Below are 14,628 nucleotides of genomic sequence, written 5' to 3'. Positions count from 1 at the left end.
AATGTATCTAGAAGAGAAAAAGGTTTTGTTCTTTGGATGAGGGGTTTTCCTTGGTCAAACCCCAACTTGAAATCAACCTTAATAATGGATTTGAAATAGAGAATGCTAGCAAGCAGAAGAAGTAGATCTATCAACGAAGCTATGATATTCAATAGATATGCAATTCTATTTGAAATGTAAAAAAGTATATTGATATGAAAGCTTGGACTCAATAATGTAAACCAAAACCTCCATGACTATATGCTTGAAATCCACCTTGAGGGAAGAATGAATAGATCTTGAAGATGAACAAAGGATCTTGAAGGAAGATCACACCACCATGATGAATCTTGAATGCTTGAACCAAATCCCTTCAAAGGCTTGAATGCTTGAATCTTTGATCTTCAATGGAGAACTTGAATGCTTGAATGGTTGATTGCTTGCTCACTTGATTTGCTTGCTTAAATTCAATAGAAGGTGGATACTTGATCATGACAAGTAGATATCTCCTCCTAAAAAAGTGTATATGAAAATGAGAGAAGAAGGCTTCCTTATATACTGATATAGGGCACCAAATTCTAGAGAGGCCAATACTGGAGAATTTAATCCCAATTAAGGCTTAAACCCTAGAAATGGACCTAGATTAAATTCAATTTAAGAGTTTACCATTCCAAAATCTAAAACGACTGACCCGAAAGTGGAAAATGAAACTTTCTGAAGCTCGATATCTCAAAACCTCTGAAACTTGAAATTTGGACCTAGGGTCAGGGTCGAGGTCAACTTTGCCCTAGGTTAGAGTCAAAGTTGTCCCTGACCTAGGTTAGGGTTGAGGTTGGCCCTGACCTAGGTCAGGGTCAAGGTCGACCTTGACCCATCAAGTCATCATTGACCCAAAAAGTCAAAGTCTTCAATTTCTCATAGAAAGTTATCAGAAAAAGGCTAGAAATAGGGGGAGAGAAGCAAAATAGGGGGAAATGGCAAGATCCATGCAAAGACCTAATTAAGGTGCTTCACATAACCCCAGACCACTTCTCAGAGGGCTAAACATTCTTAACATGGAAGTGCTTCCATTTCGAGATGATACACCTCTATCACTATGGAAGGAAAAGAAAAAGGAATCTCCATACACCTTATCAAGCTTGCCAAAAACTCTATTCATGCCCCCTTGATTGTTACACCATGTAAACCATATGTCCTTAAAGTCTCTTCTTCTCTTCTCAAGGAGATCTAGGAGATTAAGGCACCTTTTAAGCTTAATCCGAAAGAATTTTCCACTTATGTTTCAAACCGCCTTGCTTATCACAACCAAGCTCCACCATGTTAAAATCACCTACAAATATCCAATGAGCATTGGGAAGGCAAGAGGCACACCAGTCCCAAAGTTTAGCTCTCTCTCTCTCTCTCTCTCTCTCTCTCTCTCTCTCTCTCTCTCTCTCTCTCTCTCTCTCTAGTCATTAGCAGCATAAATATTACAAACAACACACAAAACCTCATCCCCTTTAGCAGTCACCCATAGAGCTCTTTGACATGGCGAGAATCCATGGTCCACTATAGCACTTTTAATCTTGGTGGCTTTCTCATTAATGGATTTGATAGCTAATTGTTGAGCATTCAATCTAGTGGGGACTATATTTGAACCTAATTCATCAACCTTAGCTTGCTTTTGAAAAACAAGGATCATGGGATAAGATCCTACACTATCAGGATTATAATCAATCGGGATCACAACAAAATCCTTATCATACAAAGGATTCGAGAGAGTAATAAATTCTCCTTTATCAACATTCCCAGTTTCAATAGCATGTTTCGAATTACCCATATTAGGGTTATCTTTGTTGACAACATTGGCCTTGCTATTCAAATGATCGAGAGACCCTCATTCAGTTTCAACTTATGGGTATCACCAGTGGACTGTTCAACAATCACTTTAGCATTATCAAACTAGGTTTTAATCATTGGGTAATCTTTTTTGACATGCCCATTATGCTTGTGATGGAAGCAAGCATAAAGATTACCTAGCAATGAAATTTCGCAAGAGAAGTTCCTTCCTTCCATATCTAGTGCAATGATTTCTAGGAAATCAATATTAGGAGATAGTACTATAAGAACCCTAGCATTAAGGTGTGGTAAAGTAACCCTTGATTCTTCAATTTGAAGAATAGAGCCGAGACGACTAGGAATCTAGGTGACAAAAGGCCAAAATTCGACTTGAAGGTTTTTGATTTCTACTCAATTAGGGGTAGATCTTTCCACAACTTTATCAAAATTACCTTTTGGAGACCAAGAGAATGCACAAAAGAGAGAATGACCCACATTCCAAAAGCCTTTTTCTAAGAACTCTTTCCTGCATATTGTCACTTTTCAAAAAAACAACAAACAAGCCCTTTAGCATCATTTTGCAAAAGCTAACATGAATGCCATTTTTTTTTCCCCAAACTGAATTTAACCAATCATCAAAATATTTACCAAATGGTAAAGCTTTATGATCTAAACACACAAAGTAGATAGCTATATTTTTTGGATGATTTGGTTATGCCCTGACTGTTTGACCATATCGTCATTTGGGGAAAAGGTAAGAGTTTTCAAACCATTAAGTAATGCCCTACTATCTTCTCCACTTTCGAGTTCACCTCCATTTCCCTGACTATTTCCATCGTTTGCACTTCCTCCCATTCCCCTAGGTATCCTGCAGCAAACTTCCTTTCAAAAAGGCCATTAAATTTCATAGAAACTGGGCATGAAGGTAAATATTCCTTGGACAACACTGCCTTATATGAGGGCCTCACACTGGTATCATTATTGTTATGTGGGATGGATTTTCCATCCTTTTTCGAAAACCCATGTGACCTCTGCATCTTTGTCATTGCATGAAGTATCTGATCACATTGTATTTGATCATTACTGGGTGCTTCAATCTCTCCTTGCTGGGAAGGAGATTCATCTACATCATTAGCCATTAACCTTGACTCATGTGAGCAAGCCAAAGTGAAGGTCGAGTACCCCTTTTACAAACTAGCAAGCAAAAAAAGACCAAAGAAATCACAAAGAATGGAGACGAACAATGCAACAAGACAGATGACAAAGAAAAAACTCATGCAAGAACAAAAGGATGATCAAAGAACATGTAATGCCCCCAAATGAGGCCAACAAACTTGCATGCACTCCAACCTTTCATAATCGTACGAGGTTCCAAAGCGGTTTTCTTCATGATAACTTCAATTTTTTTTAACTTTAAGACATCAACAAAGTTACTATGTAACAAAATCAAATCATTATGTAAAATCGGAAAAGGAAAATACAAGATTTAAAAAATTATTAAAGATGTCAAAATGCATTTAATATTTTTTTAAAAGCTTTAGCAAAGTGTCCAAGCTTCATGTTGGTAACAATCTTTTCCCCAAGTTCATAATATCTAGTGTTGATATGGGGAGCGGATAATATAATGAATTTTATTTAAACTATTTGCAAGATTTATAGTTGGTTTATAACAAAAACTTTAGGAGTTCATTATATTAAAATACTATATTTTCTATTAATTTTTTTTAATTATTATAATTTATATTGAAGTTAATTATAAAAAATTAAAGAAATATAATATTTAGTTTTTATTAGAGAAGTTTACATTATGAAAAGTTAATTATAAATTATGTGAATTTGGAAATACTTACATTTAATGGAAACTATAACATATTGTAATTTTTAGTCTCTAAATTCAATTTTAAAAATATGAAAAAATCATTATTGTAAAAAAGACCTTTGCAACAAAAACAAAATATGAATGCATTTTTGTTGTCATTATCATATTTTTTTATAGAATTTTAAAAATCAATTATGTTGTACTATTTTTAAATTTTTGATTGGTTAAGATCAAATTTCCTAAGGTTAATGCTTATTTTTCTTAAATAAAAAATATGAAAATTAATTGACAATGGTGGTGATCTTTAGTCTCGAATTAATTGCTACTTATGTCATACCTCTTGCGCCCTCACAAGAACTGTCATCATCATTATTCTTAAATTATTCATAAATACATCTGTGTAGATTTATAATTATATACATAGAAAATATGCCTATTTTTTTCTTGTTTATATTTTTAACTTTTAATTATTATATTATTTATTTTATTTAACTCTTTTTAAAATTAAATAAACTTAATATTAGGCAAACTTAATATCTATAATATCAAAATAACTAATTTAATTTTAATTAAATTACAATTGAAATATAGAAGTATACATATGGAAGAAAAAATATAACATAATAATAAATTATTTTTATTGATTAAATTCAAACTATTAAAATAAAAACTAACTAAACTATTTTATACACACACACACACACTACTTCATCATACTTTTTTATTTAATATTTAGGATCAGAAATGTAGTGAATTGTATTAAAAAATAATATATAATCCTTAGATACTCTAAAAAAAAATTTAAAAATTACATATTACAATATTTCTACTTTAAAAAGGCAGTGTTAATCTTATCTTTATGTTTCTCTCTTTAGTGCTATACAACATTATCAATGCATTTTTCCACCTTTTAACCTTTGCCTGGGGACATAGCACAAACTTGAGCTCTAGTAGAGCTCTTGTTAGTCACGATTAACTTTTTAAAAAACCAAAGCTGTATATTTCTAAAGTTGAAGAATCAATTTATTTTTAAATTAATTTTGAATGAGTAATTTCTATTTTATGATTGGCTGGTAACTTCATTGGTCCAATTGCTACGTTTTACAACAATCAAAATTTTATATTTATACTACTTGTATGTGAACCAAAGAGTAATTAATTATCAAATGCAACTCAATTTAAACATTACAATTTGGAAAACATGGTTGCAAATATAAAATATAAAATTTTAGATTTGTAAAGAGGGGAAGTTGTATGTATAATTATTAATTGTTATTAAAGTTTATTATTATTTTTTTTTTTTAAATTATTATTACTAATTGTATTTAAAATTCAAAAAATACATAATAATTTTTATTAAAAAATCAAAACAATTTTAGTAATATGGATAAAAGATTAAATAAATTCATTTTCTTTTATAAGATATTTTAAACTTTTTTTGTTTGCAAAAAGAGGGGTAAAAATTTATTAAGACAGAAAGGAATACAACAAGGAGAGCTCAACAAGGAGCTCGATCCTGAGCAACAAGATCATCAAATTCTTGCACCATCTCAAAGGACAGTTGCCTCCTATCCCTAATATTCCAACCCGGATCATGACTAGAAGCCCATTTGGCTAAACAATCAGCAGTTCTATTCCATTCACGAGGAATATACGTGAACCTAATGAACTGAAAAGAGGAAGAGAAGAAAAGAATCTGCTTAACAACAGTGGCCAGCTGCCAACTAACATCCTCAAGCTCTTGCGAAGAAAGCATGTTCACCACCACCTGGGAATCAGACTCACAAATAATCTTACTCCATCCCCGCAAGCAACACTATTCCACAACATATAAAATAGCCTGAGCTTCCATGAGATTGTTAGTATAATCACCCTTATGAATTGAGAAGAAAAATTTAACATCCCCAGAACTACAACGAGCCACTCCGCCAATACCAGCCGGACCAAGATTCCCACGGGAAGAACCATCAGTGTTAATTTTCAGAACTCCACAGGGAGGAGTCCAGTGCCCATCCCAGTTAACCCGACTCTTCCTCTGATGGTGAAGCTACCTGGACATAGAAGGAAACCTATGAGCTGCAACCCCATCCTACAGATGAAAATTGAGGCGATTACAGATAGCAAAATCAACCGGATCCATACCCCCATCAAGCTCACACTTCATAAGAATAGTTTCCTGAAAAGAATGTGATATTTTCCACCAAAGATGCAAAACAACAAGCCGAACATCTTGGAATATGCGACGATTCCTCTCCAACCAGATATGCCAAAGCATGAAAGATGGGCCAGCAATCCAAGTAGCATGGAGAGAAGAAGACTTGGAGGGAGCACTACCCAAGCGGGCCCAGAACTCAAGCAAAGAGGAAGCATGCCGACAAGAGCAACCCCAAGCGCTCCACCAAAGGTGCCATATCTGAGTAGAATAGGAGCAATGGAAGAACAGATGGGAGACAGATTCCTCTCCATTACCACACAAAACACAATAAGAGGGGCCCTGAAATCCACGTTTACAAAGATTATCCCAAGTAAGACAACGGTTGTGAGCCACTAACCACATGAAAAAATTGCACTTGGACCAAGAAACTTTATTCCAAATTTGCTTCCACCAAGGGACCTCAGCATCTCCAAATAATTGTCTAGTTATCTCATGATACCCAACAGAGACATGATATTTACCAGACAAGGTACCGCCTCAAGCCAAAACATCTGGACCAAGCAAAGAAGAACACTCTCTAGAGGCCAGAATTTGAGAAAGCTCCTGATGATCCATGTCTGTACCTCCAGGAGGCCAATCAGAAGAATGCTTCCATCTGTAACCAACAACAGGTCCCAATTGATAAGGAGTCTTGTAATGAGCCACTTTATCCCATCCAGTGGCAAGAAAAGAGTCACAAAGAGGCTGAAGATGAGGGTATATGGATAAAATGGAAGGGAATCCATCCCAAGCATTAGACCAAAACAAAGCCTGAGAACCTCCTTTACATATCCAGAACAGACCCCTCTTCACCAACATCGCACCTGTCTTCAAAGTATGCCAAACCATTGAGCCACGACCTTCAAGAGGAAGTGCAGAAACAGAGCAAGGATCAGCACCATGAAAATATTTATGAGTGATAATACGAGCCCAAAGTTGATGTTGTCCAAAGCACCATCGCCAATAAAGTTTAGCAGCCAAAGCTTGACAACTCAATAGAGCAGATCGAAGACCAAGACCACCCTCCTTTTTAGGCCTACAAACAGTTGCCCAATTAACGAAGCTCCATTTAGTACTACGCAAATTACCACTCCAAAGGAATTGTCGAGAAAGAGCATCAAACCCCTTGAAAAAGTAAATAGGTGCAACGTGAACCATGCTTCTATAAGTAAGAAGAGCTTGGATAACAGCTTGAAGAAGAGTAACCCGGGCAGCAGTAGAAAGCCATCTATGAGTCCAATGATTGACCTTATCCTGAAGCTTGGTAATCAAATTTTGCCAGAAGAGATGTGGCTGCCTGGAAACAGCAATAGGAATGCCAAAATAAGTCAAAGGAAGTGAACCTATTTGAAATCGTAGGATACCAACAATCCTGTGCTGAATAGAATCAAGAGTGTTAAAAAAGTAAATGAAAGATTTGTGCTCATTAACTTTCTGCCCTGAAGCTGCCAAATAAACGTCCAAAGCATGTCGAAAGGCTTCAACTTCCTTGATCCTAGCAAGACCGACAAGAGCAGAATCATCAACAAATTGAAAATGGGAAAGAGAAGGTAAGACATTACCCCACCGCCAGCCTTGAATAGAATTCTGGGACACCTTATGCTTAATGAATCTGCCCAAGCCTTCAGCCATGATGATGAATAGATATGGGGAGAGGGGGTCACCCTGGCGGAGGCCTCTAGAAGCACCAAATAGTTGAGAAGGTTGACCATTAATAAGAACAGAAAAAGAGGCAGAAGTAACACAACTCATAAGCCAACTCACCCAGTCAGAGCTAAATCCAAAAGAAAGAAGAATACTCCTTAGGAAGCTCCATTTAACTCTATCGTAGGCCTTAGCCATATCCAACTTAACAAACATGGCTCTCTCCCTTGAAGTAGCCATAGAGTGAATAGCCTCAGTAGCAATAACCACCCCATCCAAAATTTGTCTGCCAGCAACAAAACCACCTTGTTCTTCTGAGATAATAATGGGAAGCCACCTTTTCAGTCTCTCACCAATCAACTTAGTAATAACTTTGTAAACCACATTACATAACGCAATTGGTCTAAAAAACTCCAATTGATTAGCACCCTCTCTCTTAGGAATAAGAGTCAAGAATGTAGAGGTCAAAGCTCGAAGCATCTGCTTGCTAGCATAGGATTCTTTAACCACCTCCAACAAATCATGATTAATGATGTCCCAAAATTCCTGAAAGAATTCAACTGAAAAGCCATCAGACTAGGAGCCTTCCCCTTAGGCATGCCAAAGACCACCTCCTCCAGCTCTTCCAAAGAGATAGGACGCATGAGATAATCATTCATTTCCTGAGTGATAAGGGAAGGAATACAGGACAAAATAATATTTTCTTCATTATCAGCAGGAGGAGAGTCCTCGAAGAAGAGGGTAGAGAAGTACGAAATAGCCTCCTAGAACAAAGCTGGCAAGGAATTCAGTTGGATACCTTGAGAATTAACCAAAGAAGAGATAGTGCTCTGATTCTGGCGAGATTGCACTGTTTTATGGAAAAAGGCAGTGTTTCGATCACCTTCCTGGAGCCAATCAACTCTAGCCTTTTGCTTCCAAAAAATTTCCTCTCGAAGTTCCCATTCTTCTAGAGCTCTAGAAGCAAGGGATTCAGCCTTGCCAAGATCCTTTGAGAAACTTCGATCTCTAATCTCCCTTGTGATGACATCAAGATCTTCTTGAGCAAGCCTCTTCATAAAGTGAAGGTTCCCAAAGCATTCCCTATTCCATATCTTGAGCTACCTTTTAACATATTGAAGCCTTTTAGAAAATGAGAACATTGCAGTACCATATGCAGGAGCACCATCTTTCCACCAACAAAAAACAAAATCATGAAGAGAGGAGTCACGAAGCCACATCAACTGGAACTTAAAAGGAGGATGCTTCGGAACATAAGCCCCTATAGCGAAAAATTTGATTGGCCAATGATTTGAACCCCTCCAATCAAGGATTTTTTAAGAGATAGTAAGGGTGCCACTAACCCAGAAGCAAGAAACAAGAAATCTATCCAGACGTTCTGAGATAGCAACAACACCAGTTCTGCGATTATTCCAGGTATAGAGACCATTAGAAGGTTTAACATCAAAGAGATGCAAAAGAGATATGTGTTGTCGAAGAAGACCAGAAGAAGGCCCCAATCTAGCCAAACCACCATGCTTCTCCTCCAGACTTAAAACTGAATTGAAGTCCCCTGCTAACACCCAAGGATGATAAGGATGACAATTTCTAACATATTGAATATGTTCCCAAAGTTCCTCCTTTCCCACAAGATCAACAGGTGCATACACATTAGTAACCATGATTACCTCTCCTGAGTCTAGAGCAGAAGCTACCATAGAGAGAGCTGAGCGAGAAAACATCCAGCCAAGAGGAGAAATTTTTTGAGGATCCCAAAATATAGCTAAACCACCAGCATTGCATGTTGCCCCAACACACTGGCATTGGCCACGAGACCAAATACTAGAGGCATGTTGGACCATGAACTCCACAGAGAGCTTAGTCTCTTGGATACAAAAAAATCAGGAATATGATCAACCACCAAGTTATGAATAGCCTTTTGTCTAGGGATGCTATTCAACCCCCTTACATTCCATGAGAGAATAATCATCATTGGGTAGGATTGGGAAAATGAGAATCCAAAGGTTTCACTGAACCAGACTCAATCAATATATCTCTTGTGAGTTTAATCTTCTCTTGGTCTGTTTTGCGCCCACTCCTTAGAGGGGGAGTAGAAGAAGCCCGCTTAAAGGGTCGAGGCAGCAACCCCAAGGGGAGAGGAGATCCCTTGCCCTTACCTGATGGTAGCACATCCTTAACCAAGTCAACCAAAACAACATCATTATCTTCCAACACTGCAGGAGTCACTAGAGCCTCTGTCACAGGAGCTACAGGAACCTCACAGTTCTGATATACTACAACTTGAGATGCCCCACAAGCATCATTAGGAACAGATCTCTCATCTGGGCAAACTGGATCAGAAGAGATAGGAGGAGGAATACCCTCCTCTAGAACCATACTATCCAGCACCTCAAAGCGATTAAAACCTGAATCAAATAATCTTTCTTTCAAAGGCCTCTTTTGACCATGTCCCTTAACTCGAGGGCGAACAGGGGTAAATCCATCCTTATCCTGCATTTGAGCCTTACCCTTACCTGTAGCATCTTGTGGATTCATCCCCTTGGTAGTATTAACCATTTGAGATTGTCCTTTCCCTGTAGTATCTGCCAAACCACCAACATTGCCAGCTGTAGAACCATCCACTCCTTTGAAACTCGAGTTACGGGGGCACTGACGTTGTAAATGACCATATTCATGACAAATCTGGCAACGGAAAGGGAGGGATTCATAATCTAACTGCTGCACCCAAGAAGAATCCCCCAGACAAATTTCCAAAGAATCTGGTAATGGGTTATTCAAATTAATTTCAACACAAATTCTAGCATAAGAAATAACCTTTTTATCGAGGGATTGATGTGCGATCGCAGCCGGCTTCCCCAACAAAGCAACAATTTGTCGAAGAATGTCTTCACGCCAAAATTCCAAGGGAAGACGAGGCAAGCGAACCCGAACTGACACTATTGAAGGGAGATCCTCAGCAGAATTAAAACCTGAATGCCAAGGTTTGACAAATAACCCCACATGGTTGTAGAAATAAGGGTCTCCTTCAAAAACACAATCACGATCAAACATGCAAGAGAATACAACAAAAAAATAACTATTCCCTGCCATCATAATCTCCATATCGCCTTCCACCTGCCAAGAGCGAAGGATCCATGCCTCAAGAGCGGATAGGGAAATCCGGATTCCAAGAAATTTGCATATCAAAGCATGCTTGGTCCAATAATCAATGTCCTCCATGACAACCGTTGGAGGAATAACCAGAACAAGGCGATCATGGCTACGCGGAAAACAACCATTAACTTTTTTCAGCTTGGAGCTCTCCCCTGAATAAAACGATTCAGATCGCATTGCATGCATAGTTGGAGAAGAACCATCTGTTCTCACCAACGGAGAAGAAATCCCAAGCCTTGCCATGCAAACAATAAAACCCCAATCCAAAATTGACTGCAGAAGATTTCCGAAAACACCGACGCAAATTAAAATTTTTAATTTATTAATTTGTATATATTTTATTTCAATTTCAAATCTTAATTCTTAATCCTTATTTCAATTTTTCGAACTTAATTTACTAAACAATTTATTTAGTTTTATAACTAAAAACTATTTAAATATTGAATTTATTTTTTCAAATTACATAATTTAATATTTTTTCTTTTACAACATTTTTTAATAGTTTTTAAGTTTGATTTTAATCATTTTTTTCATAAACATCTCAAAGTGAAAGATTTTTTACAACCCCATTTTTAAGGGCATTGGATGTCTATGTCAAAATACTTTTCCATTTGTATACAATCGTATGATCTTGCTATATGTTCACCAAACAACCCTCCTTCAGACTCCCAAGGCAGGGACTCAAGCTCATACAGAGCTCTTGTTATTGGATGAAATCGATTTCTCGTGCAGCCCTATGGTCATGTTTCCCATAACACGAAGTTGCAAAAACAATTTATTCATGATACAGTTTCTCGACAAATTTGAGGTCTGCATACAAGTGGCAAATGGATAGAATTTGTAAGAAAGGTCTGTATTAGGCAACGTGGTTGCAATTCATTGTCATTCAACAAATGAAAAACACCATATGCTTGTCTCCACTCAAATATGTTAGGACTAACTTCAAATCGGAAACAGCAAAATGCTGAGTGATTTTCTTCTAACTTGTACGTCACAACTTTGTTTCAGACCAGATTTTTGGTTAATTTAAGAGCTCTATGTTGTCCTGTAAAGCTTTCACATTTATGTGACCTATGTTTTAATTAAAATTCATTTGTCAAGATCTGAAATTTTGTTTAAACAAACAATCCCAGGCAATTTAATTTTGAATTTTAACCAAGGGGACAAGAGCTTTCAGCAAGTAATATGTTCCGCCTGCTTCATCTAGAAAGTACAATTATGAAACCTGCTCACTATAGCGCGTCATTCTTGTCATATGTAAAAGTAACCAAGGCATTTTCTCTCTTCGTGCTTATATCAGACTGGAAGATTGAAGTTAACAATTCCTAAATCAGTGTATCAGTGTATCAGTACACGAGACTTTTAAAATTCTAGTCAGAAACATGATAGAATATACACAGGACATCGTGCTAGACAACAGATGTCATCAGTGCCAGTAAATGTTGGCCTCTCGTGTTCCTTAAAATCTGTGAGACTGGACAGGCCTGCAGAGTTTTCTACAGAACTAGTCCTAGTTTTCATGTTAGTGGAAACATGGCGTTAGATTAAGAAATGGAGAAGAGTGCAACAGAGACAAAATAATGTCAGCTGAAATTCAAGGCATACCTTGACTAGACCCAGAAGCCTGATCCAGCCATTTGACTCGGCCAGCTGAAGATTTTTCCATTCCTGGAGAGAGAAAAGTTTTCCTCTTCATTGCAGATGCCCTGCCTACAGTAGCACCATGGACGTCAATATTCTCTTTTCCTTTGACATTTCCATTGCAAGCCGTGACAGATGCAGAAGCCTTGTGAGGCAATTTTGAAGCCGTATTGTTACTCTTTTGAGTGCTGTTATTTGGTACAGTATGCACATTTCGAGGTACAGAATTTTGCGCAGATGACATTGCTGATGCCCCTTGGGATTTGGTTTTGGAGGATTCGTACTTTTGAATATCATATAGGAGTTCTTTCTGAAGCTGTTTGTCTGCTACAAGTATTTCATCTATTTCATTCTTGTACTCTTTTAATATCATACGTAAGCAATCCATCAAGCAGCCTATCAAAGAACTATTCTTGCTCTCAAGCAACCTGAAAAGAACCTTATCTTTATCAGATTGAATCTCCAAACATAAACTGATGACTTTGGTTGCTTCTAGGAAGAAAGCTAAAGGCTTAATAATTAAATATTACCTCTTGAGCTCTATGAAGATTGGAATAGCATTCTGTATTAAATTTTTCTTTGCTATCTGTGTAACAACTCGCCCTTTTGCCGCAGCAAAAGCTGCTGCTCCACTTTCTTCTTCCAGCTCCATATTCTCAGCCCCTCCACCTAATCGATTAGCTTGAATGCGCATCTCTTTGCATGCTAGTATTTGCAGTGCATCCTGATATCAATGTTTTAAGCAGATAAAATTCAACAGTGACAAAGTGGCAAACAAGAATGCATTACAGTTCCAAACCTCATAAGCATACCTGAAGTACACACTGTGCAGCATCGTCATCAAGATTAAGCAAACCATCAGCTGCAGCAGCAAGAATTTCTGCACAAAGTTTTGCTGAAGTTGCCAATAGATGCTCAGGTGCCATCTGTTTTAGTAAGGAAATATAGATGTGCATGCGTTTTGAGGATACTGATTCATTGCTACCTCTGTGAATAAAACAAAACTATGTGAACTGTAGCTAATCACTAAATATCTAACAACAAAGCATTTTTATACCATGCTCCATATAGTGTTTTATTTTAACCAGCAGCTATAGATCACCTTAAAGAAAACAAACGGCGATCATTCTCTGAGGTCTGAACTGTCTCACTGTGACCAGCATGTGCATGACAATCATTCAATATAAAGATAGTCTCAACAAAACTATTATACGCCAGAAGTGGTGCCTTCGCTGCAACACAGATCTATCCATAAGTATTCTGCAGACACTTTGAGCAATCAAGCATTTGCTAGAGACAAGCATTTGCTACAGAAAGGTTACAATTTCCCACTGATCTTATTGTAAAATTCTCACTTTTCAAAATGCTTCCAAAAAGATAATCTGCCAACTGTTGTATCTTTTCCGATTCGTCAACAAGAGCCAAGAGGAACCGATAAAACAGGACCCCCTTCCACTTGACATAATCCCTCTGTAATAACAGACATCACAAACTGTAAAACATGTACGAAATGACAGAAGGGTTAAAAGCGCGAAACTAATTTTCAAGGTCTTCTGTACACTAAATCAGTGCAACTCAAAGCTCCATAATGGTTCTCTTTAGGATTGCAATCTCTTATTTCTTAATTGGAAAGACACAAAATGCCTTTCTTGCCCAATAGCATACCTGCAATAACCTTGCAAGGAGTATGAATGTCTGCCGCCTTACAAGCTCACATGGATCACGAAGAGACTTTGTTAACTTGGGAATACATCTGTTTCCATATAAAGTTAGTACACTGGGATTCCAAATTTTCAATAAAATAAAGAGCATAGTCTGAAGCGTCATCAAAATTTGAAATTGATAAATGAGATGCAACAATACAATGTTGATAAATGAGATGCAACAATACACTGGATATATAAGAATAGTATAAATATTGGAAAGAAAAGAAGGAAAATGGCAGGGAATGGGAGCAAAGATTTGGAGAGAGATAGACAACGAATATCAACAAAGAAGAATAGCCAACAAAATGGCAACCGAGAGTCTCAGCCACAGTGGGTACAGTCAGCACATATTAGAGCCCAATCAGCGATTATGGACATGGAACCCTGTGCATAGATGGGGATAAACTTGACTAACAGTTATCCTATGTGGACGCCATAGGGGGGAATAAGGAGGACTGGACAACAGTGACAGATATATATCTCGAGGCAGGAATCGCACACAAGGGATACAGAGGGCAGATATTGAATAGGAAAATCAATTGGAGACATCAAGTCAGTGATATTGAATACTAGCACAAGAAATTTGTCAAAGACACTATCATTCATTCCTTCTACATCTGCTTCATACCATTGCCAGTTAGTTGGGAGAAAGACAACTATAAACATTCAGTGAT

General features: G+C 37.4%; 1 protein-coding gene across 4 annotated transcripts in view; it reads right to left on the bottom strand.

Annotated features, from left to right (window-relative positions):
- Positions 1 to 14,628, bottom strand: part of LOC149532349 (condensin-2 complex subunit CAP-D3-like) — a 107,121-nt gene that overhangs the window by 60,461 nt on the left and 32,032 nt on the right. Inside the window, exons 6-12 of one of the 4 annotated variants that reach the window (XM_089804170.1) lie at positions 13,914 to 14,001; positions 13,604 to 13,718; positions 13,351 to 13,480; positions 13,061 to 13,235; positions 12,779 to 12,972; positions 12,213 to 12,676; positions 7,064 to 7,107 (exon numbers count right to left, since the gene is read on the bottom strand). In XM_089804170.1, the coding sequence (XP_089660296.1) occupies positions 7,079 to 7,107; positions 12,213 to 12,676; positions 12,779 to 12,972; positions 13,061 to 13,235; positions 13,351 to 13,480; positions 13,604 to 13,718; positions 13,914 to 14,001 (1,195 nt within the window). In that variant the 3' untranslated portion in view covers positions 7,064 to 7,078. Of the gene's footprint in view, positions 1 to 7,063; positions 7,108 to 11,716; positions 12,118 to 12,212; positions 12,677 to 12,778; positions 12,973 to 13,060; positions 13,236 to 13,350; positions 13,481 to 13,603; positions 13,719 to 13,913; positions 14,002 to 14,628 lie in introns of those variants that run through there. The other 3 variants (XM_089804172.1, XM_089804171.1, XM_089804173.1) reach the window with 3 other exon arrangements.

Source organism: Cupressus sempervirens, chromosome 10 (genome assembly GCF_028749045.1).
Source record: "Cupressus sempervirens isolate cs-2001-9-10 chromosome 10, ASM2874904v1, whole genome shotgun sequence".
Taxonomy (NCBI): domain Eukaryota; kingdom Viridiplantae; phylum Streptophyta; class Pinopsida; order Cupressales; family Cupressaceae; genus Cupressus; species Cupressus sempervirens.
The sequence above is the reverse complement of the archived record's forward strand: the minus strand, read 5'-3'. Positions and strand labels throughout refer to the sequence as shown.